The sequence below is a fragment of the Scyliorhinus canicula genome, chromosome 22 (assembly GCF_902713615.1).
Source record: "Scyliorhinus canicula chromosome 22, sScyCan1.1, whole genome shotgun sequence".
NCBI classification, from domain to species: domain Eukaryota; kingdom Metazoa; phylum Chordata; class Chondrichthyes; order Carcharhiniformes; family Scyliorhinidae; genus Scyliorhinus; species Scyliorhinus canicula.
The window spans coordinates 21,677,097-21,698,088 of NC_052167.1; the positions used below are offsets into that span (position 1 = coordinate 21,677,097).

The 20,992-nt window shown below is 47.7% G+C and overlaps 1 protein-coding gene across 1 annotated transcript in view; it reads right to left on the reverse strand.

Moving 5' to 3' along the window:
• Positions 1–12,055: 12,055 nt before the first annotated feature.
• The window catches only part of LOC119956240 (paladin-like), a 138,601-nt gene continuing 129,664 nt past the window's right edge, over positions 12,056–20,992 (reverse strand). Inside the window, exon 14 of the mRNA XM_038783274.1 lies at positions 12,056–17,880. Coding sequence (XP_038639202.1) covers positions 17,731–17,880 — 150 coding nt within the window. The 3' untranslated portion in view covers positions 12,056–17,730. The remainder of the gene's footprint in view (positions 17,881–20,992) is intronic.

Genomic DNA, 20,992 nt, shown 5'->3' on the forward strand with positions numbered 1-20,992 from the left:
GAAGGATGTGGTTGCTTTGGAGAGGGTACAGAAACGGTTTACCAGGATGCCGCCTGGTATGGAGGACATTAGTTAGGAGGTGAGGTTAGATAAACTCGGTCTGTTCTCACTGGAACGACAAAGATTGAGAGGCGACCTGATAGAGGTCTACAAGATTATGAGTGGCATGGACAGAGTGGATAGTCCGATGCTCCTTCCTAGGGTAGGAGAGTCGGGTACTAGGGGACATAGGTTTAAAGGGCGTGGGGAAAAGTTTAGAACAGATGTGCGAGGCAAGTTCTTTGCACAGTGGGTGGTAAATATATGGAACGCACTGCCTGGGGAGGTGGTGGAAGCAGGTACGATAGCAGAATTTAAGGGGCATCTAGACAGATATACAAATAGGGTGGGCATGAAAGGATACAGACTCTGTAAATGCACACGGCTTTAGCTTAGGCAAGTATCATGACCGGTACAGGCTTGAAGGGCCGAAGGGCCTGTTCCTGTGCTGTATTCTTCTTTGCACTCAATTCTTTTGTTTTCCAATTAAGGGGCAATTTAGCGTGAACAATTCACCTACCCTGCGCATCGTTATGGGGGTGAGACCCACGCAGATACGGGGAGAATGTGCAAACTCCACACAGACAGTGATGCGGGACTGGGATTGAACCCGGGTCCTCGGTGCCGTGAGGCAACCACTACGCCACCATGCCCCCCCCCCCCCCCACTCTGAAATGCTTCTCCTGCATTTATATCTTTTGGAGGTTTTTTGTTGCTAATTTAGTACCAAAGCCACTATGCCTGTTGTGACAGAGTTTCGCTACTGAACTTGTATTGAAGCCAAATTGTCACAAGACTTGTTAAGGCAACGGAGCATTCTGAGCACGAGGAATTTGGGAATCCTGTGTGTCATTCAGAAAATAAGTTGGTTCTTGAAGCAAAAGAATTGGCTCGAGGGACTGGTCAAGTTTCCTCTCCTCCCCCCCCCCCCCCTCCCCCTTCCTCAACAATCCTGACAAGTGTCATGGAATGTTCTTAATGTATCTGGATGAACAAAGCTTTCCCCAAGCTGGGAGCCAGTAGGTACAGTTACTTCTGAAATACAAACAGGAATTTTAGATGTTTCGTCTGCTTCTGTGAGTGGTCATGTCTGCAGGGCCTTCCAGCCAGTGACAATCTCTTGGACGCAAAAACATAAGCTGAAAATCATATTTTTTGGATTTTCTTCTGAGAAGTGATCATAATTAACGGTTTCATTTGGGTTCAGACGCTTTCATGTTAAGGTGTCTATTTCTGTATTCAGATGTCAACTTCTGCTCTTGTTGGTGGTGGTGTTAGAGGCAGGAAGGGGACGTACTTCCGTGGGACACTGGAAGCTGGGGCCTATTGAGGCCCTCAAGTGGTCAATTAATGCTTGAATTATTGGCATGTTGCTGCTTGAATTATTGGCAGGTGGGCCTGTTGCCAAGCGGCCTGCATGTTAAGGCCCTCGAACAAAGGCACTTATTGCCTGAGCGACGGTTGGGACATTGGGAGGGGGACCGTCGCTGAGAGCCACTTCCCTGTCCTTACTGCCGATCCTCCCCGCAAACCCCGGGGTCCTGATTCCATGCGCTGCCCCCGCTCATGGCCTCACCGATGCCTGATTGGCTTGTGGAACGGTGGGTCTTCCCGGAAAGGAGCAGCCCCGGTTCTCCCAGATACCTCAACAAGATTCCACTCTGCGGGCCGCTGACTGAAACTGCGTGTTTCCAGAATTTTCTATTTTTGTTTCAGATTTTTGTGGGGGGGGGGGGGGGGGGGTTACTGCAGAGGTTCTGCCTCAGAAACAGAACCCCCCCCTCTATTCCTCAAATAATCACAGTGTTCCCAGGTTATGTAAATCATTGATAACCTTTCAAAAAATGGAAATGAGTGCAATTAAGTATTCAGGGTTAAGCGGGGGATGGTGATGTAGTGATACTGTCACTGGACCCAGAGACCCCTGGTAATGCTCTGGAGACCCAGGTTCAAAGCCCACCAGGGCAAATGGTGAAATTTGAATTAAATTGAAATCTGGAAATAAAAGTCTAATGATGACCATGAAACCATTGTTGTCAAAAACTCATCGGGTTTTAGCACTACTGCCTACGGCCCGAGTTCTGCCCCAGCCCCGGGCCACTGTCCGTGAGGACTTTGCACATTTTCCCTGTGTCTGTGTGGGTCTCACCCCCACAACCCAAAACGTTGTGGATTGGCCGCGCTAAATTGCCTGTTAATTGGGGAAAAAAGAATTGGGTGCTCTAAATTTTTTTTAAAACCCGTCTGGTTCACCAATGTCCTTTATGGGAGGAAATCTGCCATCCTCACCTGGCCTGACCTACTTGTGACTGAAATGCCCTCTGAATAAGGGCAATTAGGGATGGGCAATATGGCTGATGTGGGCAAAACCCACATCCCATCAATAAATAAAACAAATTAGCAGCAGGAAAACAACATTGGCCTGATTTTAGCTGGAGACCTGTCTGGTAATGAGTGAATCTGACTTTATTCACTTCTACATATTCTGCAGTGGAGGCGGTGGTGTAGCGGTACTGTCAGTAGACTAGGGGCGGAATTCTTCGCAAGGCCCAACGCCGTTTTGAAACCCGGCTCCCTATTCTCCCCTCCCCGGGGGGATAGGCAGGCCGTACCGGGAAACTCGGCCGCCGGGCCTTGTCCCTGGCTTCAAGACCCGGCGCGCCAAGAATGATGCCGCGGCGGCGCCTAATGACGTCAGCCGCGCATGCGCGGGTTGGGCAGCTCAAACCCGCGCATGCGCGGTTGCCGTCTTTCCCCTCAGCCGCCCCGCAAGACGCGGCGGCTTAATCTTGCTGGGCGGCGGAGGGGAAAGAGTGCGCCCCCTTGAGACGGCGGCCTGACAATCGGTGGGCACCGATCGCGGGCCCGTCCCCTCCCGAGCACGGTCATGGTGCTCAATCCCCGATCCGTCCCCCACAGGCCCCAAACTTACCTGGCGCGCCATGTTCACGACGGCAGCGACCAGGTGTGGTTGCCGCCGTCGTGAACAGGTCGGGAACGGCAGGCCGCTCGACCCATCCGGGTCGGAGAATCGCGAGCTGCCGTGAAAAACGGCGGCCCGCGTTTCTCCGAGCGCGTGTCGCAAAACTGGACACGCCATTTTGGGGGGGTGGAAGAATAGCGGGAGGTGCGGGAGCGGACCTCCCGCTATTCTCCCACCCAACGTGGTTGCGGAGAATCGCGCCCTAGTAGTCCAGCGACCCAGTGTTCTGATGTGGGGGTCCCGGGTTCAAATCCCACCACGGCAGATGGTGAAATTTGAATTCAATTTTTTTAAATCTGGAATTAAAAGTTTAATGATGATCAGGAAACCATTGTCGATTGTCATAAAAACCCATCAGGGAAAGAAATCTGCTGTCATTACCCAGTCTGGCCTACATGTGACTCCAGACCCACACAGCGATGTGGGTGACTTCTGAAATGTTAAAGGGAAATGAGGGGTGGGGTAATAATTGCAGGGCCAGCCAGCGACGCCCACATCCCAAAAACAAATCTTTATACATTTTACACCATTAAAGATTTTCTCGGGGCTTATTTTCCTGGCACTTGCTAAATCCGAACATCATTTCATTTCCTACTGCTTTCGAGTTTTACAGCGTAGGTCACAACCCAACACCCTGTCAGTGAGTTAACTGGACAGATTCCCTCAGGATCGTTGTCCGTTTCTGACTGTTGCTGACCTCATCCCTCATTAATGGATCGTAACCACACAGCAAAGCCACAAAACATGTTAATGCTGGCAAACGATTCAGAGAATGCAACCTTTGTTCAATGCATATGTTGTTATTCGAAGAGCTTTCTCCACAGCTGTCTAACAATTTGATTTGCCTTTTGATAAAACCCTGACGTCGCATCGAAGATTTCATTAAGCAGTTCTAAGTCATTCAAAATCTTTCTGCTTTTGATCTGTACAGAACGGCAAGTACGAAAATACACAAAATATATTGCATCGGAAAACCGTCACGTCCATTCAGGCCAATTCTGGGTAATTGTGGGTGGGAAGTCAACAGGCTGCCCTCCAAATTTTCCCATCCCGGCCATGCCAATTCCCGGCACAAACAGAAGTGGGAAAACTACCTACCACACCTGGATTCGTCTGTAAATGGGCAGAAGTGGCTATCATTCTGGAACCAATTAACTCCTCTAAATTCTAGTTGTATTTTTGGTTGATTTGTATATCTATTTAATGTTCCTTAAAAATCACGGTAACCCAGATTAAAGGGCATTTTCCCATATTTGAAATGGATACCTGTCAATGGGAGGTCTTGTGGGGCAGTGGGTAGTGTCCATGCTTCTGAGCCTAGAAGCTCCTTGTTTGAGTACCACTCCAAGTCTCTCTGGTCAAGGAAGGTACATTCATAATTACTTTCATAACAGGTTGTCAACTCGTTGATCTATTAATCCTGTCATCACACACCAATGACAGGAAGTGATCCCTGGTCAGCCATATGGTGACAGTGTGTCTCCCACTAAATGTTTGGGTTGGGTAGAAAGTACAAAGGTCAAACCTGAAACCAGTCGGCCTACTTTACGTTTTAACCAGAAATGGGCCCAATGAGGCTCCGATTTGCTTTCCTCTCTGTTCCAGCTTTAACACTGACCCTCAGTTGCTCCTTCCGACCATAGAGTCCCGACAGTGCAGAAATAGGCTATTTGACCCATGGAATATGCACCAACTTTCTGAAAAAGCACCCTGCCTAGGCCCACTCCCCCGCCCTCTCCCTGTAACCCCATAACACCACCTAACCCGCACATCTTTGGCCTGTGGGAGGGGTCCACGGCTTCCGGAGGAAACCCACACAGACAGTCACCCAAAGTTGGAATTGAACCCAGGTCCTTGGTGCTGTGAGGCAACAGTGCTAGCCACTGTGCCGCCGTGCTGCTCCGATTCAAACAATAAAAATGAATGTACTCCCCATTTTTCTGCACAAATCCTATTTTATTAAGATTGATAAATTGATATCTAGGGTGGCATGGCGGCGGAGTGGGTAACGCTGCCGCATCACAGCGTTGAGGACCCGGGTTCGGGTCTTTGTCCATGTGGAGTTTGCACATTCTCCCTATATCTGAGTGGGTCTCACCCCCACAACCCAAAGACGTGCAGGTCAAAGACGTTGGCCACGCAAATTGCCCCTTAATTGGAAAAAATAAATTGATACCTGCTTTTATCTGGGTGGGTGGAATCCCAAAATGCGCAGCGTTCTACTCCAGCGGGATAAACGGACCAGGGGCTTGGCCATCCCAAACTTATTGTTTCATTACTGGGCCACTAATAGCCAAAAACGTTTTCTTGTGAATCAGCGATCCTGGTTCAATCTGGGACCCTGTGGAGGGGCGCTCTTGCATTACATCCACTCTCCCAACCATAATTACTTCACCGTTGTCCTTTCCTCCCACTCGACTTTCCTCAAACCCAGTGGTGGATCCCTCTCTTAGAATCTGGACAGTAAGAAGTCTTACAACACCAGGTTAAAGTCGAACAGGTTTGATTCAAACACGAGCTTTCGGAGCACTGCTCCTTCCTCAGGTGAATAAGATGTGTGTATATTATGACACCCCCAATCCCAGGGGTTCCGAGTCCCTCCAGGCCAATAAGATCCTCAGAGGCTGCCACCTCCGGGTGAACCCTAACATCGATCCCCTCAGGGCGAACTTGATCTTCTCAAGCCTGAGAAACCCGGCCATGTCACTGACCCATACCCCCTGATGTGTTGGGTAAGCTGGGTCTGCGGGGACTGCGTTTACTGTCGCAGTGAGAGAGACAGGCTTCCAACACTTGAAGAAATGCAACTCTGTTTTATTGAACTCTTAACTATTAAACATACTTTAACTGTGGGTTGACACTATGCTGACTTGACTGGAGACCTGAGGCTAACCTGACCAGACTATCTTACTACCACATGGTGGATGTTCGTGTTGTTGCTCACGGGCTCTGGCTGTCTCAGAGGCTGCATCCCGAGAGAGCGGGTAAACTAGTGCCCTCTGGCTTTATAATGGTCGTGTCCTGTCTGGTGATTGGCTGCTGTGTTCTGTGTGTTCATTGGTCATCCTGTGTGTCAATCAATGCCTGTCTGTGCACCATCATATACTTGTGTGTATGTTATGACACCCCCAATTCCAGGGGTTCCGAGTCCCTCCACGCCAATAAGATCCGTCTGTGGGCTACCAGGGAAGCAAAGGCCAACACATTAGCCTCTTTCACCACCTTGCCCCCCCCCCCCCCCCCCCCCCCCCCCCACCACCACCACCCGCGTCAAAAACGATTCTCCGCCCAATCACGTTTCTCGATTCCGGAGTTAGCCGACGGAGAATTCCGCCCCTCAGCTCTGTTTGACGTGCTTTGGTGTCAACGTTTTGTTTGACATCCGTCCTGCGAAGTGACTGTGGATGTTTTACCATCATTAGAAGCTGCTACACAAATGCAAATTGTTGTTGCCCTTGCACTCATTTTTAAGTTTTGTTGAAGCGTTAACACGCAAAGCATTAATTCCTCTGTTCTTCCGACTAATCCTGCCAGATTAGGCTGTGCGTTCCCAATCTTTGTTTTGTGTCAGTTTCCCGGGTCCTCTGCTGAAGTGTGTAATCTTTTTTTTTTAATTTAGAGTACCCAATTCATTTTTTTTTTCAATGAAGGGGCAATTTAGCGTGGCCAATCCACCTAGCTGGCACATTTTTGGGTTGTGGGGGCGAAACCCACGCAAACACGGGGAGAATGTGCAAACTCCACACGGACAGTGACCCGGGGCCGGGATCAAACCTGGGACCTCAGCGCCGTGAGGCCACAGTGCTAACCACTGCGCCACCGTGCTGCCTTGATGTGTGCAATCTTGACATCATGCATTGTCGGGCTTGGCAGAAGGATATTTTTTTTCACAACAAGTGCCACTTTACAACCTTCCCAGCTCCCAGGAGACCAGATTGCAACTCCCGCAATTTTCCGAAGCCCCTTTTTGAGAAAGCGGCCATCTTTAGCCCAGAACCTATTCTCTGCGTCTCTCCGATCCAGCAGCCGCCACTTCGATTTGTTTGAATAAAGAATCCTTCACGAAAAGATGAAACGCCTAATCGCTAGAGCATATCTCACTGAATTCTGCCTCCTCCCCCATCAGCCTGCGTGATGAATGGAAAACCGGCCGACTGATTTCCAGTTAAGTTTAATTTACATGATTGCATCCGGCACTCTGAGAATTGCTGGGAATCGCTGCCAGGGATAAATTAAGATGCAAAACATTGCTCAGGGGGTAAATGCCACTAATAACCCCTGTCAGCGGTTGGAGTTAATAGCTGTAATTACCCCAGCTTTACTTGTTTAAATAGAATTACAGAAAACACACAGCACTGAAACCATCCATTTACCTCACCCAGCCCATGCTGATGTTTAAGCTCGATTCCAAGCTCCCATTCTTTCTCCTTCGACCTCGTTCCAATGACTATTATATTTCGAGTGCCCCTGATGTTGTTTTTCCCCCGCAGCGGGGGACAATTCATTCTCTGTCTACGTCAGAATAACTTTCATAATTTTAACAATCTCTGTTCAGCCAGCCCTCGGCCTTGACCCAGGGCGACAGACCCAGGGCAGGAATCCACCCCCCCCCCCCCCCCCCACCCCCCCTCCCCTCCCCTCCCCCTCCCCCAACTTTGGCAATTTCTTGGGGACCTCACTCTTCCGTATCTCCCATTTAAAATCTTTTTTCACTCCATCCAGGGCCTCTATATCCTTCCGATAAAATGGCGACCAGAACGGACCAAAAGGTGTGGTCAAACCAAACTCAATGCAAATTTAGCACAACCACCTATTGAACATTCATACAAACATACATAGAACATAGAACAGTACAGCACAGAACAGGCCCTTCGGCCGTCAATGTTGTGCCGAGCTTTGTCCGAAACCAAGATCAAGCTATCCCACTCCCTGTCATTCTGGTGTGCTCCATCTGCCTATCCAATAACCGCTTGAAAGTTCCTAAAGTGTCCGACTCCACTATCAGAGCAGGCAGTCCATTCCACACCCTAACCACTCTCTGAGTAAAGAACCTACCTCTGACATCCCTCCTATAAGGTGTTAGTGCGGCCACACCTGGAGTATTGTGTTCAGTTTTGGTCTCCTTACTTGAGAAAGGACGTACTGGCGCTGGAGGGTGTGCAGAGGAGATTCACTAGGTTAATCCCAGAGCTGAAGGGGTTGGATTATGAGGAGAGGTTGAGTAGACTGGGACTGTACTCGTTGGAATTTAGAAGGATGAGGGGGGATTTTATAGAAACATTTAAAATTATGAAGGGAATAGATAGGATAGATGCGGGCAGGTTGTTTCCACTGGCGGGTGACAGCAGAACTAGGGGACATAGCCTCAAAATAAGGGGAAGTAGATTTAGGACTGAGTTTAGGAGGAACTTCTTCACCCAAAGGGTTGTGAATCTATGGAATTCCTTGCCCAGTGAAGCAGTTGAGGCTCCTTCATTACATGTTTTTAAGGTAAAGATAGATAGTTTTTTGAAGAATAAAGGGATTAAGGGTTATGGTGTTCGGGCCGGAAAGTGGAGCTGAGTCCACAAAAGATCATCCATGATCTAATTGAATGGCGGAGCAGGCTCGAGGGGCCAGATGGCCTACTCCTGCTCCTAGTTCTTATGTTCTTATGTTCTTATATCTCCCACCCTGAACCTTATAGTTATGCCCCCTTGTAACAGCTACATCCACCCGAGGAAATAGTCTCTGAACGTCCACTCTATCTACCCCCTCATCATCTTATAAACCTCTATTAAGTCACCTTTCATCCTCCTTCGCTCCAATGAGAAAAGCCCTAGCTCCCTGACGTGGAAAGCATGTTGCCTCTTGTGGGTGGGTCCACAACTAGGGTTTTAAAATAACGCGTGGTCCATTTAGGACAGAGAGAAGGAGACAACTTTTTCCCCCAGAGGATCGGATCGTCCAACTTTGGGACTCTGCCTCAGGAGGCAGTGGAAGCGGGGGGTCATCAAATACATTTAAGATGGAGGTGGTAGATTCTCGTCAGGCGACGGGGTCAAAGGTTATTAGGAGTGGATGGGAATGTGGAATCCAAAACACAAGCAGATCAACCATGATCGTGTCATATGGCGGAACAGAATTAAGGGGCCGAATGGGCTACTGCTGCTCCTCTTTCGTATATTCATCAAGTCGATTCAAATTGAGCTGCACCACAACCTTTATGTTTCCTCGTACTTTCCCTGACATTCAATGACATTACAATCACTGATTCCCTCACTATCAACATCCTGGGGTTTAACATTGACCGGAAACTGAACCTGACCAACTATATAAACACTCTGGCTACCGGAGCAGGTCAAAGTCCAGGAAGCCTGCAGTGAGTAACTCACCTCCTGACCCCCCAAAGCCTGTCACCATCTACTAGGTACAAGTCAGGAGTATGATGGAATACTCTCCACTTGCCTGGATGAGTACAGCTCCAACAATACTCAAGAAGCTCAACACCATCCAGGACGAAGCAGTCCCGCTTGATTGCTTCCCCTCCCACGAACATTCACTCCCCACCACCGACACACAGTGGCAGCCGTGTGCACCATCCACAAGATGCACTGCAGTAACCCACCAATGCTCCTCAGGCAGCATCTTCCAAACCCATGACCGCTACCATCTAGGACAAGGGTGGCAGATACCTGGAAACACGACTATCTGGAGGTTTCCCCTCCAAGTAACTCACCATCCTCACTTGGAAATATATCGCCGTTCCTTCACTGTCGCTGGGGCAAAATCCTGGAATTTCCTGCCTAACAGCACTGTGGGTGTACCTACACTTCAGCGACTGCAGTGGTTCAACAAGACAGCTCACCACCACCTTTTGATGGGCAACTAGGGATAGTCAACAAATGATGGCCTAACCAGTGACGCGTACATCCCATAAATGAATAAAACAAACTGAAGGGATCCCTTTGCTCCTCTGCCTCATTTAGATTCTTACTTTCCAAATAAATTCTGAACAGACTTAATTGGTGGCTGATTAATTAGTGCTATACGCAATAGGTTTATTATTGAACACCTCCATTCCAGATGCTGTCACCCCACACCCAACTGTAAAGATGTCAACTTCCATTTAGTCACGATGGGTTTGGCACTGTCCAAGTCACCTGTGCTGGAGATGTGAGTCGGTGAGGACAGTAAGTCAGAGTCTCCCAAAGGGTTTCATCACTCTCCTATCAGTCATGGGGAGGGGGTTAATTCTTCCCCTCCCCCGCACTCCCTGCCTGAGTCTCTATGTTTTAACAATCCATAAAATGTGGAAAGAAGAAAGCACCAATTTTGAAATACTATTGTTTTGAGAGGCAACGTCCTCAGGCCATCCCGTGTTTGTGTTTGGTCGCCCTCCCAGTAGCCAGATCCAGGTGGTAAGTGCGTTTTAGAGCACTGCTTGTGGGCCAAGAGGAGCAAAAGTGCTTCTCGTCAGCAAATTTCTGCCATGATTCAGACGATTCTCCCACACACGCATTCCTGGCCAAACTCCCATATTCCACCATCTGTAAACTCGAGGTCATCCTAAAATCTGTTGCCATGTCCTAACTCACACCAATTTCCCATCACACACCAACATTGGCACCCGGTTGAGCCAACATCTCGATCTTGAGAGATACAATTGAAATAGATATGACACACTGCAAGAGAAATTTATTGCAAAGTTGGCCGGGTTCCCACAGAAGAGTAACACCTTGGTGAAAGACTAGGCATTCAACCCTACTGATTTTGGATATGTTTAGATTTGAACCAGCCTTTGCCACGATTGGATTGAACTACAATCTAATTATGTTAATTACCTTCTTGCAATTATAAATAATTACCACCAAATGCACTCTTGAACTGACAACCTCATAAACAGCTTCAAGAAAGAGTAAACTTCCCAAGGAGAGGATGATATACAGGGATCTATTTTATAAATTTAGAGTGCCCAATTCATTTTTTTTTCCCAATTAAGGGGCAATTTAGCCTGGCCAATCCACCTACCCTGCACATCTTTGGGTTATGGGGGCGAAACCTATGCTGACATAGGGAGAATGTGCAAACTCCACATGGACAGTGACCCAGGGCCGGAATCGAACCCAGGATCCCCGGCGCCGTGAGACAGCTGTGCTAACCACTGAGCCACCATGCTGCCCTACGTACAAGGATCTTAACGCGAATCCTGACCCACAACTTGCTTGTTTTAAATTTTAAACCTTCTCCCCCAGATGCAAAAAGGATTTCTTTAAATCCTTATTTGGCAAACGGGGAATTCAGGACCATCCAGATTTCTGCTCCTCAATGATCGGTTACAGGGCAGCATGGTGGCGCAGTGGTTAGCACTACTGCCTCACGGCGCCGAGGTCCCAGGTTCGACCCTGGCTCTGGGTCACTGTCTGGGTAGAGCTTGCACATTCTCCTCATGTCTGCCTGAGTTTCGCCCCCTCAACCTAATGGGCAGCACGGTAGCATAATGGATAGCACAATTGCTTCACAGCTCCAGGGTCCCAGGTTCAATTCCTGGCTTGGGTCACTGTATGTGCGGAGTTTGCATGTTTTTCCCGTGTGTGCGTGGGTTTCCTCCGGGTGCTCCGGTTTCGTCCCACAGTCCAAAGATGTGCAGGTTAGGTGGATTGGCCATGCTAAATTGCCCTTTGCGTCCAAAATTCAACTTTAGTGTTGGGTGGGGTTACTGGGTTATGGGGATCGGGTGGAGGTGTGGGCTTGGGTAGGGTGCTCTCACCATGACCCGGTGCAGACTCGATGGGCCGAATGGTCTCCTTCTGCACTGCAAATTCTACAAAAAAAAACCATAGATGTGCAGGGTAGGTGGATTGGCAATGCTAAATTGCCCCTTAATTGGAAAAAAATAATTGGGTACCCTAAATTTTTTTTAAAGGAATAAAATGTACACATTTAATGCAAACGCCCGGTGATTGATCACCTATTGTGACAAACCGTGACTTCACATCTTACACAGACACAGATTTTTTTTTTTGTTAAATAGAGGAAACAAAGTCAAAAAGGTTTGGTGCAAAACGTTTAATAATTTACTCTCCTCTACTACAAAACTAAGCAATGTGAAATGTATATTGCAGTCCACAGAAAGTACAGTACTTTAAAAAAAATTGAAACATTCCAAATTTGCTCTCTGCAAAAATAAAAACGGTGTACAATAGTTAACAGCAAAGCTACTAAATAGTACCCCAGCAGCAGACTGCCATTTGGACCCGACACTGAATTACTTTGGGATAATATTCAACGCTTTTGTGAAAAAGTTCTCCTCCTTCCTCCTTTGAAAAATAGAATTCACAGATTTGTCTAACTTTGCACAGCGTACGTTTGCATAAGTAAAAAAAAAAACACGTTATTAAAATGAGGCACAAAAAGTAATCTACACACTGTAAAAGTTAATTGAGAAAGTAATTTACATTTCTTTCGAAGTACAAATCGGGAAACTAGGCAGTCATTAGAAAATACTTTTCTTAATCGAATAAATCGTGATCTTAGCACTTATTTTCTGGTGTATTACTTTTATTTTCGGACTATTAAACAAAGCATAAGGCACAATCTCATGTTGAGGCTATCCATTTGTCATAGCCATCAAGCGAGTGATAAGCTACATGTGAATCTAAATGAAACTTAAATGTATTTCATTTTTACCATGACAGGCCTGTAATTAAGCAGAATTGGATCTATACAAATATGAAACAGTCTCATTAAATAGCTATGGATGAATTCAATCAAGCTGCCTCCTCACAGTCCTACTGAATACAAATAAAACAAAGAACTTGCGCTTAAAATTGCCTTTCGTGATCTCAGAACGTCAGAAAGTGCTTTCATAGAATCCCTACAGTGCAGAAGGAGGCCATTCGGCCCATCGTGTCTGCATCAACCCTCCGAAAGAGCACTCAATCCAGGTCGACTCCCTCATCGACCCTGCCCTATCCCCTTAACCCAACCTGCACATCTTTGGACACTCAGGGGCAATTTAGCATGACCAACCCATCTAACCAGCACTTCTTTACATGCTGAGGGGCAATTTAGCCTGGCCAATCTACCTAATCTGCACATCTTTGGGCTGTGGGAGGAAACCGGGGCACCCGGAGGAAACCCATATAGACACGGGAAGAACATGCAAACTACATGTTCCCTGGTGCTGTCAGGCATCTGAGCTAACCACTGTGCAGCCAACTAAGTACTTTTTAAACACTGTCACTATTCAACCCAAAAAGACATGCAGTGTAGGTGGATTGGACATGCTAAATTCCCCCTTAATTGGGAAAGAAAATGAATTGGGTACTTCAAATTATAATTTTTTTTAAATGTGATCGCTCCTTTGTGCGTAGTAAGGTCTCACCAGCAGCAATGAGATTGTCCTGTTTTGGGATAAATATTGGCCAGGCGATCAGGTGAGCTCTTCAAATGGAAGCGTTTACATCACCAAGAGAATATGTAAAAACGGAAAATGATGGAAAAACGCAGCGGGTGAAGCAACATCTGCAGAGGGGTAAGCAGAGTTAACGATTCGAATCCATGTGGCGCATCTACACAACTCTCTTCAGAGATATCAGCTCAGGAGAAGAGTCTTACCCATTCGAAACGTTAACTGTGAACTAGGTTTATCCCGCTCTAGCCCAACCTCTGGCTCACACGCATGTCTGTGAATGCTTTCTAACAGGATCAAAATATCACTGAATTTATCTTCCATTTAAAAACAGGTTTCCGGGTCACATGCCCTGACAGGTTAAAGCTAACAGGGACAAACGTGATTGAGGCACGTCCTTACTGTCGATAAAATGAATCTTTCCCCATCACCAAATTATTTTCACAACCTCTTCCCCGGACTACTACGAGACTGGTTGGTACAGGCACTGAGGCAGATCCAGTTCTAAATATCGAACTGGATTTATTTGTTTTCTGTTGTCCAATATCTCACTTCCACATCTAATGAGGTGAACATCTCTGCCGGTCTATATTAATCAGAGAAACAATGGCCTCCTAGACGCATGTGTCACAACACAGGGCTGGCTACCATGTTGCTTTTTATTTGACTAAAAGACACGAGGCAATAAACCTGAGTGAGTCAAATGGGCTCTCCGTTGATTTATTCTCCGATTTTTAGGCTTGCAAGGATTCAATTGTACGCTTAGGTAAAATAATGAAGACTGTATTTTAACCTGTGCACCATTCACATGGGATAGGCTGGTGATGACGAGATGCAAAATACCCTCAAGCAGATCTTTTGCTATTGTGGGCTTATGGGTTAACGGGTAATTCTGATTGCAAACACCCAAATTCTAGTTGGTCTCACATAGAACATTACAGCGCAGTACGGGCCCTTCGGCCCTCGATGTTGCGCCGACCCGTGAAACCATCTGAAGCCTATCTGACCTACACTATAGAACATAGAACATCTTGTGGGGGAGTGGGTCCCGATCTCCGAGCCGGAAGCTCCAGGTTTGAGTCCCACCCCAGGATTCGACAGCCAAGGAAGGTGCGTTGGTAACGCGGCCAAACAGGTTGAGTGCGTCAACCTGGAAAATCCTTCCAAACTCGTCAATGGCTGGCGGTAAGAGCGGGAGAGACTCCTGGTTTAGTCACGCTTTGCGGAATGGGGTCCCTCAAGATATAAGCCCCTGGCGCCAGACTAGCGAGCTGTTCCGGGAAAAGGTTTGCCATGGAAACAAATAAAATTCTGCCTTGTGCACCACGAGGTGTGGAACGCGAAACAAAAAAAATAATGTGTGCGCACGTTTTGTAGCATAGAATATTGCGACAAATCAAAATAACCGGTTGCCTTGCCTATTAATCTAGATGATCGGAGCGGATGAGAACGTTGCATTCTCTACCCCCCAGATGTAATGCAGCGATTACGATGCTCCTCAGGAAACACATTTACAAAGGTAGCCACGATGTTATTCCTGAACCCCGTTTGATAAACAGTGCTGTCATTAAGTGGTCTATGGTTTTGGTTAGAAAATCCCAGGCCATCAAGTAAAAATGTGCCCATCGCTGCCTCTGGTATAAAAGGGAAGTAGGCATTAAGAGAACAAAAGAGAAATAAAAGTGAAGGACAATGTTCCTTTTGCTAGATTTGGGGGCAGGTTGCCTGAACATTCATTGGGTAAGGGCTAGGTCTTTGTGACAAATTCTCCAATCTGCCCAATCCCGTCACCTCGCCTGGCATTAAAGGTGGGTTTATGGGTTGTCTACCATGAATGTGTACCTTCAGCCCAGATGTTCCCTTTCCCTGTCCCTGACACCTACTTCCTGTTCCCCAGTGGTGCTCCTGAGCCTCCGTTTAATTCCTCATCCAACGCGTGTCCCTCTCCGACTGGAACGCAGCGGTCAAACCTCCGCATCCACTGAGAAATATCCATGAAAACCACGGGGCCACAGTCATTAGTGGTCCTTTAAGTGCTGTGAATAGCCTTTCTTGGTTTTGTTCACTGAAGACTGTGCCTGAGTAGCACCAACTCCAGGAAAGACAACTTGCAACAGCAGATACGTGGAAAACTAGGAAAAACCAAACACATTCCGAACCTGGGAACACTGTGGACCATAAACACAGCACAAACCATGCACACGACTCTCGGTGCCAGATTTTGTCACTCATCGTGGTTCCGTACACAGTTCAAGTAAGTTGCCTTTCTGATGTACCATCAATTGGACTCGAGTCGTGATGAAGTTCCAAATATCAGGCTTTAATGAACTAGTCATGTGCCCAGCAGTCGACTTACAGAGAAAGGCCGACTGCCGGGTCCTACGGGTTCTTATACCCCGCCTCGTAGGTGGGACTTCTTACCTCTCGGCCAATGGGCGAGCAGTCACATGACTGGCCTCGACCAATCAGCAGAGAGGCACATGACCGGCCTGAGCCAATGGGCAGCGAGTGCTCTGCACCAATGGCAGGTAGGTACCGTAAACCTCCTAGTCATACCACCACACTTTCGAATGCTAATTCTCCGCAGATCAGGAAAACGACATTGTCCACCGTGAGCTCGTCAGAAAACAGCTGCAAGGACGGTGACGATAATTACAAGTCAAAGCAGGTAGATTTTGCCGGGGAACAAACTCCCCCTCGTTAAGGTTATTCGTGATGCAAGGTTTTAAATACATAAATTCTCTAAAAGTAAAAAAGACAAACAATTCCCTTTATTTACAAATACTTTTCAGCATCATTAAAACCTTCATTAACTGCCTTATTCAACGAGGAGAATCAGGTGGACAGTCCTTTTAGTTTGAAAGGGACCGCCATATCTATCCCATGCAGTGTTTCCAAAGTCCTGTTATAATAATTATAAAAATATTTGCTAATTGTTGAAAATATTTTGACTAAAATATCTAACCAGCTCAAGCCCCAAACTGCGACTGCTTTAAAAGTCTGTTTCCGCTTAGAAAGGCACAGAAGAGATAAGCTTTGCATTGTTTGTGATAACACTCTCGAACTTAAGAGAAACAAGAGCACAAAACCATGTCGCATATACCAAAAAAAACAGCCTGCAGCTCGGCCAAGTTAATTGGATAGGCAGATAGTGCATCTGGAATTTAAACAGACAGCTTGAACCAACGCATTCGACTTCAGTCATTTCTTGTGCCAAACGGAACCAGGACATTGTAACAGAAATTTAATGGAGCACATTTGATGCACAGCGGAGGTACCTTTGTGTTTGACATGACGTGCAAGAACCAAAAATGCCAAAAGACCACATGAAATGGTGGAATGTGTTTTGACTTAACATTAATGTCACATGTGCTCGACAGTAGATTCGCAACAGCGATTCTGACCAATAAAGAGACAGAGGATTTGAGACAGTGAGCCTTGAAGAAATAATCAAAGTGAGCGAAAGGTTCTAATGGCACACTGGCTTGTTTCCTATTCAATGGCTCGCTACTGTGTACTACACATTCCATGTACGTATTGTTGAATATCTGCACCCCATATTTCACCGCCGTAACATTTTGTAGCAATGCTCATTTCTGTGAAGCGATACTATTTCAGGTTGAAACAATTCAACTAAATTAAGCAAACTAAGGGACAAATCAAGGGAGCAGTCCCTTGAAGGGAGATTGCATCGAAACAAAAACAAATTGCAGTGGAAATTTAAAGCATCAAAGCAAAATGTGATAAAATACCCTAGCCCCCCCGTGGTGCCCATCGGGCACGGGAAGCCTCAACAGTGTCAGCCAATACCGCATGCTCCCTCTCCAGGGATCTATGAAGGCAATCAGGTGCCTAATGCTGATGTCACTCAAGTTGGAATTGGTTATTAAACGGATTATTGCAAGCTTTCAAAGCACTGTAGCGTGACCAAGTCTTGTTCTTTTTTTTTTGGTTGAAGGGGCTCCTCAGATAATTTACATGGCACGTGTATTTAAAAGTACTCAATAACAACTTGGTCCTTTCGCACAATGTCATGGTATGTTCACAGCACAGAAGGACATTCGGCACATTGCACCTGTGCTAGTCCTATGTTTGAACAATCCAAAACTGATCCTACTGTCTCTCTCTCTCCCTACAGCCATCCCACTTACTTTGATTCGAATGTTTGTCCATTTGCCACTACTTTTTTTTTTTCCGTGCGTTTTATGTACATTCTAGCAGAATTAACAAACTGTTCCAAAGACTTAGGAAGGTCAAATCTGTGCGACCACTGGCAAAGCGTTAGTCCTTTGGCACCTAACGGAACAATTAAAAATTAAACAAACTCTCCTCGGAAAGGAAGCGGGTTGGTGCTTTGCTGCGGCCAGCGGTAACAGAGTCTCGAAAGTGGCGTCGTCTCAGGATCTTCGAACTCAAGGAACCCCAGCCGATTGAGGATCTCATAAATTCCAGCCATCGCTGCCACCTGTACGAAGGAAGCACAAAGGTGATGATTTTGGTCCAGATTCCAAAAGTTTCTTCTGACATCAAGTTAATCCGCCACCATTTTAAAATAAAGAACAACATTCAAGGTATCTTGGAAAGTCCAGATTGATTGCAATTTAGGGTGATTGTTGTACAGTCACATCCAATGCTTAAAGGGGAGCTAATGCTTCCAAAAAGCTGGAAAACAAAGATATGTAACCTCTGATTGTAACCCGGCATCAATGCTAACAGGAGCGCACATGAAATCTTACCCCACGAGTGACATTTGTGGACCCCGGAATATCATCGAATCCCTGCAGTGAAGGAGGCCATTCAGTCCATCGAGTCTGCACCAACTCTGAATCCAACCTAGGTATGCCCCTCCACTCCCTCCGCCCCGTCATCCCCATAACCCCATCTAACCTGCACATCCCTGGACACTCAGGGGCAATTTTATCACAGCCAATCCACCTAACCTTTTTTCTTCTTATAAATTTAGAGTACCCAATTCATTTTTTCCAATTAAGGGACAATTTAGCGTGGCCAATCCACCGAGCCTCCGCATCCTTGGGTTGTGGGGACGAAACCCACACAAACACGGAGAGAATGTGCAAACTCCACACGGACAGTGACCCAGAGCCGGGATCGAACCTGGGGCCTCGTCGCCGTGAGGCAGCAGGGCTAACCCACTGCACCACCGAGCTGCCTCAATCCACCTAACCTGCACATCTAGACTGTGGGCGGAAACCGGGGCACCCGGAGGAAACCCACGCACACACGGGGAGGACGTGCAGACTCCACACAGACAGTGACCCAGCCGGGAACCGAACCTGGGACCCTGGTGCTGTGAGGCAGCAGTGCTAACCACTGTGCCACCGTGACGCCCATTATAATTGGTATTACAAGGGCAGCACGGTGGCCTAGTGGTTAGCACAACCGCCTCACGGCGCTGAGGTCCCAGGTTCGATCCCGGCTCTGGGTCACTGTCCGTGTGGAGTTTGCACATTCTCCCCGTGTCTGTGTGGGTTTCACCCCCACAGTGCTAACCCACTGCAACATATAAATAATTAAGCATTTTCTATTACAGGTTGAAAATCCCTTATCCGAAATGCTTGGGGCCGATTGTGTATCGGATTTGGGAACGTTTTGGATTTTGGAATATACTGCGCGTATGCGGAACATTGGGAACTGCTCATGTGCAATGCTTGTTGGGAACTGCGCGTATGCGGAACATTGGGAACTGCTCATGTGCAATGCTTGTTGGGAACTGCGCATGTGCGGCCCACTCAAAAAAGTGTGGATTTCGGAATTTTTCGGTTTTCCGGAATTTTGGATAAGGCATGCTCAACCTCTATTCGTTTCGTCATATTCGGCGTGTATTAAATATTTTTCAGTCTTATTCATGGGGGTCATAGCTTAAGCCCAATTTCATTCTTGCAGCCCCCTGAGATGAAGGAGGGTCACTCACTGGCCCATATTGACCACCACTGGCCCATGTTGCGAGTATCGTAAACAGAAAGAGCGTTTCTTAAACTTGCTTTCCCCTTGAATTTGTTGCAGCTTGTTTCAGTAAAGGTTTGTTGGTTAATTGTCTCGCTTTCTATGAGATCACCGCACAGAGTCGCATAATTATCCTGAATACGTTGGAGAGCAACACTTACAATTCACAGGAGACATGAAAACAGGATGCCAGGATACCACAAAAGTTTTTAACACTTCCTTTTAAGTCATGTTAACCCTGTTCTGCACGGGTGCCTCTTAAGAATATAACTGAGATGCCATTCTCCAAAAAGTAGAACTCCTTCAGAACGCTGCTCACACAACTACAGCAGCTGAAAGTTCTGCTGCTTTGAAATTCTACCCTCAAAGCCCCTAGCCTCACGTTTCAGTTCCCCTGTTCCATTCCAGTTGCTTCCTAGGTTCCACGCTTCTGTCGCGCTAGTCTAAGGCTCGACAAACCAATACTGAGATCCATCGTCCCCTTTAAAGCCTGCCCAGTATTTTCCTTCATTTGTTGGAGAACGAAGGGCTAACATACCGGGATGGAACTGCCTAAGGATATCTGAGGCCTGACTGGGCAGCTCAGCAAAACACGATACCGTGAACATCCTTATTCAGCTGGTTCATTGAGCAGCAAAATTCCCGGCACCTTTTTGTTTGGAAGGAAGAAACATTTAGATTTTGTAACTAAAATGTCATCACCAGACATCAATGCTTTCTCAAATATTGAAAGCGACATTTGGCACATTACTGCTATTTAATCGACTGTCTGTGTCGAGTCTGCACATCCTCCCCGTGTGTGCGTGGGTTTCCTCCGGGTGCTCCGGTTTCCTCCCACAGTCCAAAGATGTGCAGGTTAGGTGGATTGGCCATGCTAAATTGCCCTTAGTGTCCAAAATTGCCCTTAGTGTTGGGTGGGGTTACTGGGTTATGGGGATAAGGAGGAGGTGTTGACCTTAGGTAGGGTGCTCTTTCCAAGAGCCGGTGCAGACTCAATGGGCCGAATGGCCTCCTTCTGCACTGTAAATTCTATGATATTAACATGAAAGGGAAATATAGGGTGCGATTCTCCCATGTCGCGCTGTATGGGAGAATTGCCGTTCACGCATTTTTTCCCATGGTGCAGGTACGATGCCGGCAGGCGATTCTCCGAGGAGCGGTGAACCATTTGCGCCAGCGCCGGTTGTGGGCCGCTGTCCGGGGCCGGGCCGCCAATTCTCCGGCCCGGGTGGGCCGAGCGGCTGCACGGAAACGGCAGGGTCCCTGCTAGCAGCCGGCGGGAACTCTGCGCGTAGGGTCGGGGGGGGGGGGGGGGGGGTGCGGCCTGTGGGGCGGGGAAAAGCGCTCCTTCACCGGGGGGGGGGGCCTCCAATGGGGTCTGGCCCACGATCGGGGCCCACCAATCGGTAGACCGGCCTCTCCAGCCCCGGCCCTATTTTATTACGCGGCCGGCCTCTGAACCCCCACGCCATGTTGCGTCGGGGCCGGCGCGCTGAGCAAGTCCCCCCGCGCATTCGCGTGTTGGCACGGTGCCCATTTGGCACTGGGAAGGGAGGCTGGAGCGGCGTGAACCACTCCAGCACCGTGCTGGCCCCCTGTGGGGGCCAGAATCG